Here is a 21,325-nt window from a genome sequence, read left to right as displayed (position 1 = left end):
AGAGTGGACTCTGGATCCTCATGTTTGCCCGGATCTTTGGAAGTTGTGGGGGACCTTGGTCATAGACTTGTTTGCGACTTCCAGAAACCAGTGTCCCTTTGTTTTGCTCACCAGTTCTGGATCCTTTAGAGTGGGCAACCGATGCCATGCTTCAGGACTGGTCAAACAGTCACCTTTATGCATTTCCCCCCCTACAGCATGATAAGACAGGTGATCAACAAATTCCAAACTCACCAAAATCTGTCAATGATCCTAGTGGCCCCCTTTTGGCCAATGAAGGAATGGTTCCCGGATCTTCTCGACCTCCTTGCGGACTTGCTGAGGTTGCTACCTCAAAACCTCATCTGCTAAAACAACCCCACTTCTGGCAATTTCATCAGGGATTGTCTACTCTGGCCCTGATAAGATACAGACTGTCAGGAAACTTCTTAGAAAGAAGGGGTTTTCAAGATCGGCTTCGCAAGCAATTGCCAAATGCAGGTGACAGTCCTCTGATAGAGTACAGTCATACCTCGAAATTACGCGAGGTTAGGTTCCGGAGCCCCGCGTGCAAGGTGAATTTTCGCGTAAGTTTGCCATGGTCTTTAAAAATGCTATTAAATGTTTATTTCCAAAGTTTAAGCACTAAATATGACCCTAATCATGTCCCAAAGTATTAAGCTAACTTTTAAATGAACTAAAGTTAGTGTAATTTTATTTAAAATTTAGCTTATTACCCTTAAAAAAGGAATACAGTAAATGGTTGACATAAAAATTGAGTATTGCACAGTTTCATAATAGCGCATTTACAGTAGGTGCGTACGTATACTAATGTTATCCCTAATTCATGGGATGCCGTTTTCTTTGTCACTTAGAGTAAAAGCCGTTTTCTTTGCGTCACTAGGCAAAACGTCATGTCAGTCAACAAAAGTACAATTCCATAAAATATCGAAAACATGTTATGTTTGTAGAACGTAGTACAGTACAGGTAAAATTCAATCAATTTAAAATTATATATTGTACAGGTAATGACGTACAGAGAAATAATAAGTTGTAAAAGTATGTTTGAGTGCTAACTACGAATGAGAGAGAGAGAGAGAGAGATACTGTAATAAATTAACTGTACTGCTTTTGTATCGTATTTATGCCCAAATGTATAAATACAAATTTTCCATTCTGATTTCACACCTAAAAACATGTAAACTTAAAAATTAAACACACTTTCTACAGGGGTATCATCTTTGAAAAATACAGTTTCTAAGGGTATCACATCTTGTAAAAGTACACCAACTGAACGTGCTGTAATTACATGCACATACAAATTGCACCAGCACTTTTCTCCGAAGTGAACAGAGTAATTTTCAAAGAATGACACTTATACAACTCTTAGTTACATCTCTGATATTACATTAACGAATTCATTTTATCAAACAACCTCATCTGAAGGTCATGTAAAGTCCTTGTGACAAAGACTTTGCAAATGGATATAAAACTTGTATGATATTTATGTACAGAAATATGAATATAAATTTTCCATATCGATTTTACAGTTAAAAGCATGAAAACTTAAATTTACTTCAAACATTAAACAAGCATTTTCTGCAGGGGTATCATCTTTGAAAAGTGCAGTAACTTTGCAAATGGGTATCACATCTTGTAAAAGTACACTAAGTGAATGAGCTGAAATTACCTTTGCATCATATTTATGCATGTACAAAAATAAAAATAATACATTTTCGATACAGATTTTACACATGAAAGCATGAAATGCATTTTTCATAGAGATTTTACACATGAAAGCATGAAATGCATTTTTCATAGAGATTTTGCACATTAAAACATGAAATGCATTTTTCATACAGATTTTACACATAAAAGCATGAAATGCATTTTTCATACAGATTTCACACATAAAAGAATGAAATGCATTTTTCATACAGATTTTACACATAAAAGCATGAAAACTTGTAAATTACTTCAAAAATTAAACACCCACTTCTGCAGGGTTTCTCGAGAATTTCGTGTGTCTGTGAAAAAATCGCGTATGCCCATTAGTTAGGTTCCAGTGAAAAGTTCGTGTGTGTGTGAATTCGCGCAACTCGAATCGTGTAAGATCGAAGTATTATTGTATACCAGGCTAAGTGGACAATTTTCAGAGAATGGTGCAGGAAGCACAGAGTACCGTCTTCTCAGACATCTATAGCCGAAATAGCAGACTTTCTACTATATCAAGACTGACAGGAACCTGTCATCCTCGACGATCAAGGGTTATAGGGCCATGGTAAGCTCTGTCTTCAGACACAGGGGAGTGGACCTTTCCTCTAATCAGGATTTATCTGATCTAATTAGATCGTTTGACACTATGAGATAGAAAGAGGTAGCAGTAGTGCCATGGAACCTGGATGTGGTCCTTAAATGGTTGTCTGGTCCCTGATTTGAGCCTATGCATTTGATTTCCCTGAGAGATCTAACTAGAAAGACCCTCTTTCTAGTCGCTTTAGCGACTGCAAAACAAATCAGTAAGGTCTATGCAGTAGACAAAAGAGTGGGTTTTTCCCAAGAGAATGCTGTCTGTTCCTTCTCTGTAGGATTTCTAGCCAAGAATGAGTCCAGTTCCAATCCATGGCCTCGTTCCTCTGCAATTAAAAGCTCGTTTGAGATTGTAGGCCCAAATGAGGAAGAGAGAGTATTGTGTCCTGTGAGAGCTCAGGTTTTATCCTCACAGAACAAAGATTCGTGGTCCTTCAAATGCCTTATGGTGTTCTGTTAAGAATCCTTCTCGGCCACTTTCAAAGAAGCCCTGGCATTCTTCCTTAGAGACCTCATCTCAGAAGCTCATTCTTCTGTTGAAGGTGAGCTTTTTCCATTGTGTAAAGTGAGAGCTCATGAAATCAGGGCTGTAGCCACTTCGTTGGCATTCAAGCGTAATTTGTCTCTCCTCGATATTGCAAGCAACTTTTTGGAAATGTAAGTCGGTCTTTGCAACTCATTATTTGAAGGAAATTGAAACAGTTTACTATAATTGCAGTACTTTGGGTCCACTTACGGTGGCTGGCGTGGTGTTGTGGGAAAAAGCGTAGGAAGCAATCCTTCCTTCGTCTTGATTTGAGGTTGTTGAGTTTTTAAGGGAGCCTGGGGTATAGTGTACCGGAATGCCCTCCAGTCCTTCGTAGTTGGGCAGTGGTTTCTAACTTTTTATGGTATTAGGTGACGTTTATTTCATTGTTGTTTTTTCTGTACTGCGCCCTGGACAGGGGCAACATTATTACCTTTGTCAGCAATTGGAATCATCCTTGCTACAAGGTACCCACTAATATTATAGTAGGCGAGCCTCAGCTATACCGCCACGCCACTATACGATAAGGAGAGCGCCAATAGAGGCAGTACTTTCCTGCAGCAGCTCCCTTATCAGGTAAGGAAACAACAGGCATTTTTTAATGCTAGCAATCCTTTCTGTTCTCAAATTCATTACATTATTGTTTTGGGGTGGATTTTTTCATGCATCCCACTTCCTGTCAATGTGGGAATCAGCAATGTAATTATTGGTAATTTACTTATATAAAAATGACATTTTTATGACAAAATAAAGTTTTATATATATACTTACCAAGTAATTACATGATTGGAGCCCTCCCTTCTCCCCTCACATGAGCATTTTGGCACAAAAAAAAATTGAATACTTTTGCTAGTTGTTCCTCTCTTACCCTGAAAGTGGGCGGGGTTAGTCACCTAGCCAAACAAAATAGCGCGACCCACGAATTTCAGAATTTTTAGCTGCCGGTTAATAGAAACTATAGCAATGCAATTACTTGGTAAGTATATATAAAACTTTATTTTATCATAAAAATGTCATTTCTGGAGTAGAGCTTTTGATTTTCTGGAGAATCTTTTTTTGTGTATAGGAAACTTCTCATTAGAAAGGTGGCAAACTAATTCCCCAACAGACATCAATAGAGAGTATTCTGTTAACCCTTAAACGCCGACTGGACGTATCGTAAGTCAACTAAAATTGTCTGTCGGGTGACGAGCGGACGTACCGTACGTCGACTACAAAAAATGTCAGCCTTTGGTCAACTTTGACTCGACTGAAATGGTCAAAAAACGCAATTGTAAGCTAAAACTCTTACATTCTAGTAATATTCAATCGTTTACCTTCATTTTGCAACAGATTGGAAGTCTCTAGGACAATATTTCGATTTATGGTGAATTTTTGAAAAAAACTTTTTCCTTACGTCTGCACGCGGTAACTCTGCCGAACATCTCAGAAATTCTTCTGTCACTTTGTCGTAATGTTTGCACCGTTTTATATTAGTCGTTACATAAAGTTTTATATATGAAAATGTGCGCAATTTTATGTAGAATACAACAAAAAATAACTCATGGTTGTCGCTTCTATCTGTTTTGAAATATTTTCATATAAATCACGTGCCAAAATTTCAACCTTCGGTCAACTTTGACTTGACCGAAATGGTCAAAAAACGCAATTGTAAGCTAAAACTCTTACATTCTAGTAATATTCAATCATTTACCTTCATTTTGCAACAAATTGGAAGTCTCTAGCACAATATTTTGATTTATGGTGAATTTTTGAAAAAAAAACTTTTTCCTTACGTCTGCTCGGTAACTCTGCCGAACATCTCAGAAATTCTTTCGTCACTTTGTCGTAATGTTTGCACCGTTTTATATTAGTCGTTACATAAAGTTTTATATATGAAAATGTGCGCAATTTCATGTAGAATACAACTAAAAATAACTCATGGTTGTAGCTTTTATCAGTTTTGAAATATTTTCATATAAATCACGATAAATAGAAAAAATTCGACCTTCGGTCAACTTTAACTCGACCGTAATGGTTGAAAACTGCAATTGTAAGCTAAAACACTTACAGTCTAGTAATATTCAATCAATTACCTTCATTTTGCAACAAATGGGAAGTCTCTAGCACAATATTTCGATTTATGGTGAATTTTTGAAAAAAACTTTTTTTAATGTCCACACGTTACGAATTCATGCATCATTTTGTGATAATATTTTCTCTGTGTTGATTTGATCGTTTTACAATTTGTTCTATACCAAAATCATTGCAATTTAGTGTACAATACAAAGAAAAAAAATAGCTCATTAGCTTTAAGCGTTTTGCTCACAGCGGGATTTGTATACAATTATGAAATTTTTTTTCGCGCTGTCATATATTTCAATATTTTTATATGATAATGATATTTTTTTCATTTCTGATGGTTGCATACTAAACTTCAGGCATTGTCAAAAAAGGAGCCAAAAATGAACTCTTTAATCTTAAAAACTAAGTGTGCTGTGATTTTTTGAAAAAACTTTTTTTCCACTATGGCGCTAACTCCCGAACGCCGCCGGCATACGGCAGACACTTTCGTAAATGAGAGGCTCGGCGTTTAAGGGTTAAGTACAATAACTGAATGTTTCGCGTAATTAAAAACTGATTATTAAACAACTTTGCAGTAATTAATAATAATAAAATAAATCAACTTTTAAATTAATTGATTGCTAGGTCTGTGTCTGTAAGTTATCATTGCCCTTTTGTTTCAGCCGAGCAGACCGGGAATATGCAACTAGAGACCATGAATATGAAAAAGATCGCCAGAAAAATAGAGAAAGAGATTATGATCGGGATAGAGGGAGAGAGAAAGAGAAAAGCCATGACAAAGAAAGGGACAGGGACCCTGAAAGAAAGCGTGAAAGGTCTGGTGAGCGATCCAGAGATTATCCCAGGGAACGGAATGGAGATTATGACCGCCACCGGGACCGCTACAGGGAACGAGACAGGGAATATGACCGCCATAGAAATAGAGACAAGGACAGGAAGAAAAGTAGAAGCCGAAGGTAAGTTTTTGTATATTTTTATTGTATTTAAATGGGTTTCTCTCCAAAAAGTAATGATCAAGCTATTAGAGTCATGGTCATTGTTGGTTGTGTATTAGTAATGTTCCATGGAAATGTTGCTTATTGATTTATACAAGGTATGCAGAACTCCTAATTAAATCAGATTAATATTTGCCTTAAGTTTTATTGTGTGCGGAGATACTGCTCACAGTGTGCCTTGAGTATCATACTGTGACAGTACCAAGGTTCTTGTCATCATCTCTTTGCCCCTCAGCTGTACCTTTTACTGTTTGTTCTTAATGTAGACTTGAAACCAGAGGATCAGAGAATGCTTTGGTGTTTGTGAAAAGAGGTGCGAGGCAGAGAGGCCAGTAAGAATGAAGTTTCATGCACGCTGTGAGCAGTAATGTTCAGTGGCGCTGTAGTAATGTAGATTTAGAATCCTTTATTTGCATTGCTTGTGACTGGAAGTGTTCTGATTTCCCATTTTGTAATACTTGTATATAGTAAAATATTGTTGTTATGCCATGTTTAACAGATGCTTAGGGACCTGGCTTTCTTATAAGTAACAAAATCTGTTAAGTAGCAAAGACCCTGTTATAGCCTGCACTTGCATCATATTTTGTAGATATCTTACAGTCAACAGCAATTCCACATGCTGTGGTTTCAAACCTAAACTACACTGAACATTCATTCTAAGAGATTATCTAAAATTGGATCATATTAAAATGTAATCATAATAATGTAGCTGATAAGCACAGAAATCCTTCAGGTTGAGGTATTACAGCACTAATGGCAATATTAATCAGATATAAAACCTTCCAACTATATCTGTGTATGTTAATTTCAGATTAGCTTGGTTATTGCTTGATGCACATTGATAATACATATATTTTTACTGTAGATTCTTACTTTTTTAAAATGAGGAATGTTATTTGAGGAGAGCTTTGCAAGCTTTGAAACATTAATAAAACCATATATGCAGAAGCATGTTAAAACGAAGAAAAAATATTTAGGCATAATAAAAATGACAAAAGTAAGGTTTCCAGTGCATTTGATTACTATATGTGAATTTTTCTAAAAATCCAATAAGCATTTAAGCTACTCAACTTAGGTAGTAGTTTATCATTTGCTGTGTGGTACTAATCACATTTATTAAGGTACATTAACTTGAAACTTGAATAAAAAAAACAATACACATATCAAGAGTGGAAGAGATCAGTTGCACATGTTTAGGAACATTCTCAGTACTTTTTGTAATTTCTCATTTTTGGGTGTATCATGTCAGCACATGAAAAACTTATGGATTTTTTGAAGGATTTCAGTTTTTGGAATTTTGGATAAATGAATCTCAACTTGTAGTAGTAGCATTAGTATTCCAATAGGTCTCTGTTTACCTAACTGTCCAACTTTGCTTACTTTCACTTGTTCATACCAAACCCAAAGGTCCCCAGAAACTTAGTTTTCAAGTTTGGAGAAGCAGAGAAACTATAAGTGACTGGTCATGCATTAGCAGTCTTGCACCCATGAGCATTAACAGGCAATAACTCTTTTAAAGTCATTATGTTTTGAATAAATCCATTAATCATAAATTCAGCTTTAAATTGCTCTTCTCTGAATTTCACCACCTATAAGAACAATCTTATCCATTAGGTCACCCCAAAAAGTATATAAACTTAACGTATTGGTCTGTTAAAACCATTTTGTAACATTAACAGCAGTATTAGATTGTGCTATGACCATTTTCCTTTCTCTTTCCAGCCGTGAAAGGAAGCATCGCCACCATGGCGATAGACATATTGATGACAGAGGCCACCGAGACTTTGCTGATTTACTGGAACGTGAGAAACACCGTATTAAGAAGGAAAGAAAACGAGATACCAGGTAAATGTTAGTTATTGTTGACTACTTCAAGTATCAGTTCCCACTGTTTAGTTGAGAAGTGATTTTTTTTAGCTCTGCCAAAAAATGTACATTACTGTATATTTGAAAAGTGATAAATGCATGTTTTATTCCATTTATTGGTGTCAACTTTAAATTTAGAGGCAATAAACTCTTTAAAAGGTAATCACATCAATTTTATGAAAATTTAAACTCAGATATATATGGACATAATAAGGTAATGAGTTATACTGGAAAAAAAAACATGATTTGAATAAATCTATTTTGGGGCTGAAACACAGTTTTTATATAAGTAACTTACCAAGTAACTACATAGCTATTAGTTTCACTTAACCGTGGCAGTTCTAAATTTGAAATTTGCTGTAATGCGCTATTGTTTTAGTGTAGGTAACTAGACCCTGCCCACTACCGGGGAAGAATAGGTACAACAGTGTTGAAGAGCTCAATTCGTTTCTGCCGGTCAACAACTGTACACGGTTGGTTGAGCAGGTCTGATTTTAATTTTGCTGGATGGTTGTATCCTGCGCCATGGTGAAGTATTCATTCGTGTTGGCAGCGTGCTATTTATTAGCTTCGCTAGTCATTATTCAGACTTGTGACTTATTATGTCAGATTCTAGCGTGTCTAGCATTAGGTATTACAGCAAAGACTATAATAATAGACTTACTTCTGCTAAGTATGACTTGCATACTTTGTGTTGCCATTGTAGATGGCAAATTTGCTTGTTTGAACTTAGAAGTGATGAAGGCAAAGACTAGGATCAGGGTAAATGGAAGGCCTTGGAAGCACATCTAGATAGACTCCAAAGAGACAGACAGGGAAAGGCAGCTGCTAGGGCCGACACTAAAGGTTTTGCTAGTCAGGTTTCTACTTCGAAATCGGATATTGCTTCTAAACCTGTGCCTTCTGCACCTCTACCTGTGTTCTTCCCGATCACCAGCCCTCCGACTTTTGCTCAAACACCGTTACCTGGCTCTCATTCTTCCAAATCCGATGCCATCGCTAGCCTAGAAGCTCTCTCTTGCGGCCTCTCTACAGCTCCGCAAGTATTCACCCATGTTCTCACCCCTGTAGTGAGATGGCTCCATTTCATTGGGATCAATGTCTGTTCATATCTGGACGACTGGCTACCTTGCTCCCCATCGAAGAAAAGATGCATGGAGGATCTTCAAAAGACTCTGCTACTGGCCCAAGAGTTGAGTGTTCAGAAATCCCAATTTACTCCGACACAGTTGATTCTCTATTTGGGATGAGGGTCGATGCCCTGACTTTTCAAGCTTTTCTGTCCCACAAAAGGATTCAAGGCTGCCGGAAGAAAGTAAGAAACTTCATATCTCACCCATTGTGCATAGCCAACAAGTGGATGAGTCTGCTAGGCACTCTCTTGTCCATCGAGAAGTTCGTGCCCTTAGGAAGGTTACACTCGAGTCCTACAGTTCTTCCTAAAGGCCAGTTGACAGAGCAAAACTCTCCCAGACTCCTTCATTTTCTGCATCACTCCTGAGACCAAGGAGGATCTTCAATGGTGGCTTGCAGAGGAGAGGTTCTTAGTAGGAAAGTCATTGCACCCACTGAACCCCGACTAATGTTGTACTCAGATGCGTCGGATCTGGAGTGGGCTACTTTTCAACGATATGGAAATATCTAGGAAGTGATCGTCAGAAGAGAAGAAATTACATATAAATGTAAGGGAACTGAAGGCAATTCACTTGGCCCTTCAACATTTTATGATGGAGACTTGCGGCAAGACAATCACAGTCCACTTGAACAACACGACCGCATTGGCCTACATAAAAATCAGGGAACTCATTCCTTCTCCCTTTACGAAGCGTCCAAGGATCATCCTCTCTGGGCAGAGATCAACCGTACCAGGCTAATAACTCGCTTCATGCAGGGAAAGTTAAACATTCTGGCGGACGAGTTAAGTCGCTGCAAACAGGTCCTTCCGACAGAATGAACACTGAATCCACAGGTGTGCACTGACCAGTGGAAACGGTGGGGAAAACTGTCAGTAGACCTGTTTGAGATGTCGAGGGACCATCAGCTCCCCATCTACTGTTCTCCAGCCCTGGACCCTTGGGCATGGGCGACAGATGCCATGCTCCAAGACTGTTTGGACTTAGATGTCTACTCCTTCCCACCATTCAGCTTGGTGAGGGAAGTCTTAAACAAGTTCATGACCCACACCAATGTGTCCATGACGCTTGTATCTCCATTTTGGCCACAGAAGGAGTGGTTCCCGGACCTTCTGTCTCTTAATAGACTCTCCCAGACTCTACCTCAGATGAGAAGCCTTCTAAAGCAGCCTCACTTCTATCACTTTCATCTAGGCTTATCGGCTCTAGCTCCGACAGGCTCCAGACTGGCAGGGAGCTTGTCAAAGCGAAGGGCTTTTCAAGAAAAACTGCAGAAGCATTCGCCAAGTGCAGATGTCAGTCTTCTGCTAATGTTTACCAGGCGAACTGGACAATCTTTCATGACTGGTGCTAAAGACACAACGTATCATCTTCTAAAACCTCTGTAGCACAGATTGCTAATTTTTTAATATTTCTGAGGTCCTCTTGAGGCATGGCCACCTCTACAATCAGAGGTTATAGATCTATGCTAAACTCTGTGTTTAGACATAGAGGTCTTGAGTTGTCTGCTAATCAAGACATAAGCGATCTAATTAATTCCCTAGACACTTCCAAGCAAGAGAAATCTACGTCAGTTGCGTGGAATCTGGATGTCGTCCTCAAAAGGCTCTCTGGCCCTACGTTTGAGCCCCTTCTTGCTGTATCACTAAGAAATTTAACCAGAAAGACTTCCTTTTTAGTTGCTTTAGCTACGGCAAAGAGGATCAGTGAATTACATGCCTTCAGTAAGCGAGTGGGTTTTTCGCAAGGAGGTGCAGTCTGCTCATTCCCACTGATTCCTGGCAAAGAACGAACCCCGTCCAACCCCCTTGGCCTCGTTTGTTTATGATCAAGACCTTGTTAGATATTCTTGGGCTAGGAGAGAACTCTGCCCAGTTAGGGCTCTTAAGTACTACTTGGATAAGACCAAAGGGATTAGAGGTCCCTCTCAGCATCTATGGTGTTTGATGAAAAACCCCTCACGACTGTTATCTAAGAACGCCTTGGACTTCTTTTTAGAGAGTGTTATTTTTGAGTCATACTTGGAGATTCAAGAAGACAATCTCTCTCTTTTTAAAGTAAAAGCTCATGAGATTAGAGCAGTTGCCACTTCGTTGGCTTTTAAGAAGAACTTGTTGCTCTCCATGATTCTCCAATCAACCTACTGGAAGTCAAAATCAGTGTTTGCCTCCCGTTACTTGTGCGATATGGAGACAGTGTATAATAATTATTGCAGTACATTAGGCCCATTGGCTGTGGCTGGCATGGTATTGGGGGAAGAAGGATAGGAGATATACCTTCCAATCCTCTATCTCCTCACCTTGTTAAAGAATGTTGAGCTTTGGAATGCCTGGTGGTACTGTGTACCAGGATCACCCAGCAATCTTTGGTTTTTAATGGTTGGGTGATGGTTTTAATATTGTATGGTAATGAATTTCTGGTTGTATTCATTGTACGGCCTCCAGGGCAGGGGCACTTGTTTTGTAAGGCTTTGTCAGTCTTCGGAGTACTCCTCGACTGCAAGGTTCTCCCACTAAAGTAGAGATGACTCTCGGCTTTACTGCTGCATTACTACAGGTTGAGATGAGCGCTAACCAGAGGCAGTATCTTGCTGTTGCAGCTCTCTCACCAGGTAAGGTTACAACAAGCATTACACCAATGCTAGCTACCTTTCTATTTCAAATTTATCTCCTTTATCCTTTATTGAGTATTTTTGGATGGAAAATGTCCATGCTTCCCACCTCCTGTCATTGTGGGATTCAGCTATGTAGTTACTTGGTGAGTTACTTATATAAAAAATTACATTATGATAAAATAACTTTTTGTATACACTTACCAAGTAACTACATGATCAAACCCCTCCCACCTTCCCTCTCATGGACATTGGGCACAAATGAATTGGGGTCTTCAGCACTGCTGTACTTATTCTTCCCCGGTATTGGGCGGGGTCTAGTTACCTACACTAAAACAACAGCTTGTTACTGTCAATTTCAAATTTAGAACTGCCATGGTTAAGTGAAACTAATAGCTATGCAGTTACATGGTAAATATATATAAAACTTTATCATAAAAATTTCATGTTTCTGACACAGAAACATATACTAGTATCATCTGACACAGAAACATATACTAGTATCATCTGTCAGCATACGACTTTGTTAATTTGAAAAAAAGTAAAGAAATTAATATTACTACAGAGAAGGCCGGCATATGTCTGCTGGTTAAGGAAACCCTGACTTGAAAACTACTAAGGCATGAGTATATCTACTGGTAAAGAAAACCCTGAATTGAAAACCAAGAGAAGGCCTGAGTATATCTACTGGTAAAGAAGCCCCTGAATTGAAAACTACACAGAAGGCCTGAGTATATTTCCTGGTAAAGGAAACCATAAATTGAAAACTACAGAGAAGGCATTAGGATATGTGCTGATGAAGAAACCCCTGAATTGAAAATTCAGGATCTAAGTATATCTGCTGTAAAGGAAACCCTGAATTGAAAACTGAATTGAGGCTTGAGTATATCTGCTGGTAAAAGAAATCCTGAATTGAAAACTACAGAAAAAGCCTGAGTATATCTGCTGGTAAAGGAAACCTTAATTGAAAATTACAGATTAGTCCTGAACATATGTGCTGATAAAGGGAACCCTGAATTGAAAACTACTGTGAAGGCCTGAGTATATCTGCTTGTAAGGGAAACACTGAATTGAAAATTTTAGAGAAGGCCTAGGTATATTTGCGGGTAAAAGAAACTGAATTGTAAACTACAGTGAAGGCCTGAGTATTTCTGCTGGTAAAGGGAACCCTGAATTGAAGACTACTGAGAAGGCCTGAGTGTATTTGCTGGTAAAGGAAACTGCGAATTGAAAACTGCAGAGACGTTCTGAGTATGTATGCTGGTAAAAGAAACCCTGAATAGAAAACTACAGAGAAGGCTTGGGTATATCTGCTGGTAATGGAAACCCTGAATTGAAAACTACTGAGAAGGCCTGAGAATATCTGCTGGTAAAGGAAACCCTGAAATGAAAACTACAGAGAAGGCATGAGTATGTCTTCCTGTAAAGGGAAACCCTGAATCGAAAACTACTGAGAAAGTCGGAGTATATCTGCTGGTAAAGGAAACCCTGAATTGAAAACCACAGAGAAAGATTGAGTATATCTGCTGGCAAAGGAAACCCTGAATTGAAAACTATGGTGAAAGCCTGAGTATATCTGCTGTTAAAAGAAACCGTGAATTGGAAACTACAGAGAAGGCCTGAGTATGTCTGCTGGTAAAGGAAACCCTGAATCGAAAGCTACTGAGAAAGACTGAGTATATCTGCTGGTAAAGGAAACCCTGAATTGAAAACCACAGAGAAAGCCTGAGTATATCTGCTGGTAAAGGAAACCCAGAATTGAAAACTACAGTGAAGGCCTGAGTATATATGCTGGTAAAAGAAACCCTGAATTGAAGACTACAGAGGAGGCCTTAATATATCTGTGGGCAAAGGAAACCCTGAATTGAAGACTACTGAGAAGGCCTGTGTATATCTGCTGGTAAAGAAACCTTGAATTGAAAACTACAGAGAAGGCCTGAGTAATCTCGTGGTAAAAGGAACCCTGAATTGAAAACTACAGAGGTCTGAGTATATCTCCTGGTAAAGGAACCCCTGAAATGAAAACTACTCAGGAGGTCTGAATATATCTGCTGGTAAAGGAAACCCTGAATTGAAAACTACTGAAAACCGTAGGACATCTGCTTGTAAAGGAAACTTGAATTGAAAACCATAGAGAAGCCAGATTATATATGCTAGTAAAGGAAATGCTGAATTGAAAACTACAGAGAAGGTCTGAGTTTATCTGCTGGTAAAGGAAACCCTGAATTGGAAACTGCAGAGAAGGCCTGAGTATATCTGCTGTAAAGGAAACCCTGAAATGAAAACTACTCAGGAGGCCTGAGTATATCTGCTGGTAAAGGAACCCTGAATTGAAAACTATATACAGTGTAGGCCTGAGTATATCTGCTGGCAAAGGAAACCCTGAATTGAAGACTGCTAAGAAAGCCTGAGTATATATGCTGGTAAAGGGAACCCTTATTTGAAAACTAGAGAGAAGGCCTGAATATATCTGCTGGCAAAGAAAACCCAGAATTGAAAACTATAGAGAAGGCCTGCAGTTATCTGCTGGTAAAGGAAACCCTGAATTGAAGACTACTGAGAAGGCCTGAGTATATCTGCTGGTTTCGGAAACAATGAAACTGAAAACTACAGAGAAGGCCTGAGTATATCTGCTGGTAATGGAAACCCTTAATGGAAAATTACAGAGAAGGCCTGAGTATGTCTGCTGGTTAAGGAAACCCTGAACTGAAAACTACAGAGAAGGCCTGTTTATATCTGCTAGTAAAGGAAACCATGAATTGAAAACTACAGAGAAGGCCTGAGTATATCTTCTGGCAAAGGAAGCCCTGAATTGAAAACTGCAAAGAAGGCCTAAGTATATCTGCTGGTAAAGGAAACCCTGAATTGAAAACTACAGAGAAGGCCTGTTTATATCTGCTAGTAAAGGAAGCCATGAATTGAAAACTGCAGAGGGCAATTATATCTGCTGGTAAAGGAAACCCTGAATTGAAAACTACTGAGAAGACCTGAGTAGATCTGCTAGGAAACGAAACCCTGAATTGAAAACTGCAGAGAAGGCCTAAGTGTATCTGCTGGTAAAAGAAACCTGAATTGAAAACTACAGAGAAAGCCTGATTATATCAGCTGGTAAAGAAAACCCAGAATTGAAAACTACTGAGAGGGCCTGAGTATATCTGCAGGTATAGGAAACAATTGAAAACTGCTGAGAAGGCCCGGTTATATATGCTGGTAAAGGAAACCCTTAATTGCAAACTATGGAGAAGGCCTGAGTATATGTGCTGGTAAAGGAAATCCTGAATGGAAAACTACAGTGCAGGCCTGATTATATCTGCTGTTAAAGGAAACCCTTAATTGAATACTAATGAGAAGGCCTGAGTATATTTACTGGTAAAGGAAACCTTAATTGAAAACTACACAGAAGACCTGAGTATATCTGCTGGCAAAGGGAACCCTGAATTGAAAACTACAGAGAGGGCCTGATTATATCTGCTGGTAAAGGAAACCCTGAATTGAAAACTACTGAGAAGGCCTGATCATATCTGCTGGCAAAGGGAGCCATGGATTGAAAACTTCTGAGACGGCCTGGGTATGTCTGCTGGTAAAGGAAACCCTGACTTTAAAACAACAGAGAATGCCTGATTATATCTGCTGGTAAAGGAAACCCAGAATTGAAAACTACTGAGAAGGCTTGAGTATATTTGCTGGTAAAGGAAACCTTAATTGAAAACTAGAGAAGACCTGAGTATACTGCTGGCAAAGGGAACCCTGAATTGAAAACTACTGAGAATGTCTCCGTATATCTGCTGGTAAAGGAAACAATGAATTGAAAACTACAGAGAAGGCCTGATTATATCTGCTGGTAAAGGAAACCCTGAATTGAAAACTACAGAGAAGGCCTTAGTATATTTGCTGCTAAAGGAAACTCTAAATTGAAAACTACTGAGAAGGCCTTAGCATATCTGTAAGTAATGGAAACCCAGAATTGAAGACCATTGAGAAGGCTTGAGCATATCTGCTGGTAAAGGAAATCCTGAATTGAAAACTGCAGGGAAGGCCTTAGTATATCTGCTTGTAAAGGAAACCCTGAATTGAAAACCATAGAGAGGGCCTGAGTATATCTGTTGGTAAAGGTAACCCTGAATTGAAAACTTCTGAGAGGGCCTGATTATATCTGCTGGTAAAGGAAACCCTGAATTGAAAACTACTGAGAAGGCCCAAGTATATCTGCTGGTATAAGAAACCTTGAATTGAACACTACTGAGAAGGCTTGAGTCTGCTGGTAAAGGAAACCCTGAATTGAAAACTGCAGAGAAGGCATGATTGTATCTGGCTGGTACAGGAAACCCTGAATTGAAAACTTACTGAGAAGGCCCAAGTATATCTCCTGGTGAAAGAAACCCTGAATTGAAATTTACAGAGAAGGCCTGAGTATATCTGCTGGTAAAAGAAACCTTGAATTGAAAACTACTAAGAAGGCCTAAGTATATTTGCTGAAAGGAAACCCTGAATTGATAGCTACAGAGAAGACCTGATTATACTTGCTGGTAAAGGAGACCATGAATTGAAAACTATAGAGAAGGCCTAAGTTTATCTGCTGGTAAAAGAAACCCTGAATTGAAATCTACAGAGAAGGCGTGATTATATCTGCTGGTAAAGGAAACCCTGAATTGAAAACTACTGAGAAGGCCCAAGTATATCTGCTGGTAATAGAAACCCTGAATTGAAAACTACAGAGAAGGCGTGAGTATATCTGTTGGTAAAGGAAGCCCTGAATTGAAAACACCTTAGAAGGCCCAAGTATATTTGCTGGTAAAGGAAACCCTGGATTGAAAACTACAGGGAATACCTGAGTATATTTGCTGGCAAAGGAAACCATGAATTGAAATTACAGAGGAGGCCTGAGTATATCTGCTGGCAAAGGAAACCATGAATTGAAAACTATTGAGAAAGCCCTATTATTTCTGCTGGTAAAGGGAACCCTTAATTGAAAACTAAAGAGAAGGCCTGATTATATCTGCTGGTAAAGGAAACTGAATTGAAAACTACTGAGAAGGCCTGAGTGTATTTGCTGGTAAAGGAAACCCTGAATTGAAAACTTCAGAGAAGATTGAGTATATCTGTTGGTAAATGAAACCCTTAACTGAAAACTACAGAGAAATCCCAAGTATATCTGCTGATAAAGGGAACCCTGTTGAAGTCCCCAATTTTTATGATTTAGTAGATATTTTCAAATCTATAGTTAGTATAAAGTTTGCCAACATTTGCTACCTAGCCTTAGGCTGTACTGTATACAGGCCTGGTAGCCCGTGGCATTGGTAGGTACTGGTGTTCAGTGAGGCTCTTGTAGACACTTGGTTAGTTAAATGAAAAGAACCACAGCCAATTATGTTTACTTTCCAAGACAGCTTTCTAGTCCAGTCCTTTCACTACAGCACCCTTTTCTGTAGATTTTTGGGCTCTTCATTTTCTTATATTTTCTTTTAATATTACATAAGTGTTTTAACCATATACATTATTCGTTATGTTTAGTAGTCTAAAAAAATTTTTTATTGAAAATATAACAGATTCATACAGAATTGTTTGTTGTTGAAAGTTTGGCCAATGACATTAGTTTTTTCTAAAAAATTTTCTTAATTAAATTTAGTTTTTATAGTAAAATTATGAAAAGTGTGAATTGCTCTTCACAGAATCCAGGTGTGTAAGTTTCAGGTATTAAAAGTTTTAATATTACTATTACAGGTTTGGTTATACCTACCGAATCAAAAGAATCAGATTTCCACTTAATTTTGATAGATCAGTAGGCATACCTGTGCCTCCTCTGTAATGAGCATACTTTGTTCATTTTTTATAACATTCACAGGTTGACATCAAACAAACAGATGGTGCTAGTATATGTCTTTCAGTATACAACAAAGAATTGCATGCAAGTGTGCTAATAAAATCAGAATGGATTTATGTGATGGATATACATTTATTACGATACAACATTACATAGTAAAGTACCTATAGCACGTTTTGTTTACCATTTAAGCAGTCATTATGGTAATTCATAAACTAGTTTTATCAAATGTTTAGGCCAATTCTAAATTCATTACACTTTGCAGTTTATACTATGTCAAGTTAAACTCCTTTGCATTCAAAATTTTGATATTTTTTTATCATATAGCAAAGTTCCTAACAAAAACACTTACTGTACATTATGCCTTTTTTTCATCTGTATTCATTGAATTTTTCTTTTCCTCAGCCGGGAACGACACCACCGGAGCCGTTCTCATGACCGAGATCGAAAGCACAGGTATTAAGTAAATTGCACCGTCAAGTACTGGACCTGAGTGTTCATGAAATAAAAGCATCCTTCTTGAGTTTATTGTAGGAAGATTTGCAAGAGTAATTGATAATAGGTACTGTATAGTATTTAGGTTGAATTTTTCCTAAATTATGACACTGTATATAATTCCATACATATAAATACTTTAGAATGAGCTAGCCGAAATTCATTTTGCCATTTATATACTGGAATGAATAGACTGTAAGGTTTTTTTATTTGGTAAATTCGCTCTCTGCTATCCAATCCCCATCTACACATGCAGACTACAGCAATGTGTATAACATACACAACTGAGAATACAAGTACCATATTAGGTGCTTGTTATGATCAAACTAGTGCCTATCCCAGATGGTAGTGGATTTTACTTCATTATATATACAATATATTTATATATCTATTTAGCATCTTTATCCTACTGTTAGGAATACTTGAAAGTTAAGTTTTCTAACTTGTTAATATTGTCTGAATTGAAGACATTAGTTTCATATGTCCACTTTCATTTTGACTTAACTGAGCTGAAACATACAAAATTTTTTAGTTAGTGATGAGTCATTGTTTACTGTACATCTTCACATAGAAGTTAATTCTCTATGATTTAACTAATATCAGGGTGATGAGTTAGGCAACATGTATTAGTACAAGATAAATAGGCACTATTTTATAGTAATACCATATGTAATTTATGGTGAATTAAATATAAGACATTCTATTTTTGACTGCACATTTTGTTTTTGGAAAAAAATACTGTTGAATTGTATTGCAAATATTTTTTGTAGAACTCATGTATTGCAAATGATAAATGAATGTTTAGTGCAAGGTTTTTATCAAAAGTAAACTGCCATGGGATAATTATATTTAGCAAATTTTATAATCTGTAGGAGCTGGCATAAGTGTTGTACAAACAGGGGAGTTGATGTTAGATTTTAGTTATAATGATATACTACTTGTAGTTCATTTCATGTTGTACTTTTTAATGTGCAATTGTAAGGATGTTTATGATGCCCTACATAGGTCTACATCAAAGTTTTGTGGTACAAGGGGATCTGGATGAGTTTTGGGCCAGTGCTGTTACCTCTTGTTAAAATAAAAAGTACATGTTTAGTTGAGGATGCTGTGTTAATTGTTTAAAATAATTTTGCCTTACAAAAAGTATTCCATTCCTTATCAGAAAAAGCCAATTTATATTGCATCAAAGTCTGTAGTTTTTGGTCTTTCATTTTCACAGTTTCTAACTGAAATGAAATGTATGTTTTTCTATTGTTTAGATGAAATCTCTGTCCTCCATTATCTTAAAATCTGTTTGTGGAAAAATATTTAGCAATAGTTTCATTTGTAGTGTCTTAACACATTTGGAATTGTTCGGTACAGCTCTTAAGGAAGTTAAACTTTTGAATGCCTGTTCGTAACGATAATTCTTATTAGTTTAACAAAATGTGTGAATTTGAAAATAATAATATTTTAGATAAAATATATTTTATTTATTACTTTTCCAGAAACAGTTGTATATAAAGAGAAACTACCTTTTACAGAAACATTAAAGTTGTGAATTGCCTGTAATCATTAAAGATTTACTGCTAAGTGTTGAACTTTATCAGGGTTTACCAAATAACAGTTATGCAAGATTTTACTATCTGCATGTATTAAGTTTACATCTGTATTAGCGCAGAAAGTACAGTCGGCTGTAGATCTGACATTACCATTGATAAATATGACAAGTAAGATATTTTTTCTTTTGATCCAGAGAAACAAATATATAGAATTATATGAACTTTTTGTATCACTATGCACAAATACATTTTAAATATACTATGTAGATACATAGTTGAGAAAATTGGTAAATGTAAATACAACAGCCACAAACTGAACTCTTATAATTTATTTCATAGTTTCCTAGTGTATTGGGTGTGTTACTCTGAAAAACCTTGAAATTCCAGATAAATTAGATTTAGATAATACTTCCAGGCTAGCATCTGACCAAGGAGTTCAATATGTGGTCTTTGTATTTACATGGTTATGATGATGAATGTGACCTGTTGATTTCACACATTCATGTACTTTTAAGGTAGCAGCAATAAAATACTTTTTGTAGTTAATGATATTTTCTCAACACGAAAAAGGACTCATAGATCCTTGACCTATTGTCATTGTTAGGGGGCTCAGAGGGTGGCAGCTTAGAAGCAATGTCCTAGTGCTTTACGTTTGACATCAAAGCCCTGGAAGTTGTGCACCTCAACTGCTATCCCAGAAAACTGTAGTGAGGCTTTTTTTTTTTCTTTTAGCAACAATTCAATTTTTCTTTTCTTCTTTTATCACAGAGTGTAGATGAAGACTATAATGACCTTCATTATGGAAACAATGGATGCTTTAAAATTATTTAGATTATGTCTCTCTTTGTAAACTGGAGTACCTGATTAGGCCAAGCAAGGGAAAACTTCAGTGTCAAACCATGTCATTGGTGCTGGGTACAATCTCAATGAGCTTGTGACCCTAGGTGTATATTCAGATGGGTCTCCCAGGGCAGCTGCCCTTTTAAAGGTAGGAATATAGCTCCTCCACATTTGGGCCCCCTGACTGGAGGGAACCCATCCTGAATAAAATATAAACACTATGCCTGTCATATATGGAGTGCACTGAACTGCCTGTACCCAGGTGGAGATGGGCCCCCAAAACTCTTGTCTCCACCAGGTGATGTCAGACCTGGTCCTCCCAACTTCCCTTCCACTCCAACCAACACCCAGAGCCTAGGTCGCAGATCTAGTCTTGGTGGAGTTCATCCTTTAAGCTTCCTTTTTCAGGAGAACAGGAACAGGAGCAAGACTGGGAGCAAAAATCTACAGCATCCCCCACAGCAGTGGAGATCAGGGTCCATCATAATTCTGTTGAGGCCTCAGGCACCAATGGCCCCCACCCCTCCTGAAACCATTCCATCAGACCTGGAACAGTGCTTCCAAGAGGGTATTGCACTCATTTGTGAGTTTAATAACCTCAGAGAGGCATTGTCTTTACCAGCTATCTTTCAAAGTGGGTGGTTGGTTCTGCTCCAGAAATAAGACTTTTGGTAAGGTTACCTTGCTCAGAGCTTGCCTGATGGTGTTTTGGCCAAGGTGAACTTACTGATATGTGGGTCAGTTTGGTTCAGTCAGTTTTCTTGCAGCTAGCTGATCTGCTGGTTCCACAGATCCAAATGAATCACCTATGCAACTTAACCCAGTGCTGTGTTACTTGACTAATAATCTGCCTGTGAATAAGTTATGCCAGCAAGGACTGTTGTTCAACTACACTGAGTCCAATAACCTGGAGGCAGTGATATTAGTGATACAGGTTGCTTCCTAGTTGGAGACTGTCATGATGAAAGAATTGCCTCCTAAGTCTTGGCCAATGGTCTTGGATGGAAAATCGCTCTAAGTCTTGGCCAATGGTCTTGGATGGAAAATCGCTAACCTTTTCTGCCTACCAAGTTGTGAATGTTTATGCCAATGTTGTCATTTGAAGAAGGGACTTGTTCTTGTCTCTCATGTCAAAGCAGGTCTC

General features: G+C 37.9%; 1 protein-coding gene and 1 long non-coding RNA gene across 3 annotated transcripts in view; one reads left to right on the top strand and one right to left on the bottom strand.

Annotated features, from left to right (window-relative positions):
• LOC136828649 (pre-mRNA-splicing factor 38B-like) overlaps positions 1-19,562 on the top strand; it is a 138,659-nt gene extending 119,097 nt beyond the window's left edge. For both annotated transcript variants that reach the window (XM_067086692.1, XM_067086693.1), the window contains exons 7-9: positions 5,542-5,835; positions 7,597-7,719; positions 17,711-19,562. In XM_067086692.1, the coding sequence (XP_066942793.1) occupies positions 5,542-5,835; positions 7,597-7,719; positions 17,711-17,768 (475 nt within the window). In that variant the 3' untranslated portion in view covers positions 17,769-19,562. The remainder of the gene's footprint in view (positions 1-5,541; positions 5,836-7,596; positions 7,720-17,710) is intronic.
• Positions 1-21,325, bottom strand: part of LOC136828652 (uncharacterized) — a 170,116-nt gene that overhangs the window by 29,348 nt on the left and 119,443 nt on the right. The window lies entirely within an intron of this gene.

Source organism: Macrobrachium rosenbergii, chromosome 43 (genome assembly GCF_040412425.1).
Source record: "Macrobrachium rosenbergii isolate ZJJX-2024 chromosome 43, ASM4041242v1, whole genome shotgun sequence".
Lineage (NCBI taxonomy): Eukaryota > Metazoa > Arthropoda > Malacostraca > Decapoda > Palaemonidae > Macrobrachium > Macrobrachium rosenbergii.
The sequence above is the reverse complement of the archived record's forward strand: the minus strand, read 5'-3'. Positions and strand labels throughout refer to the sequence as shown.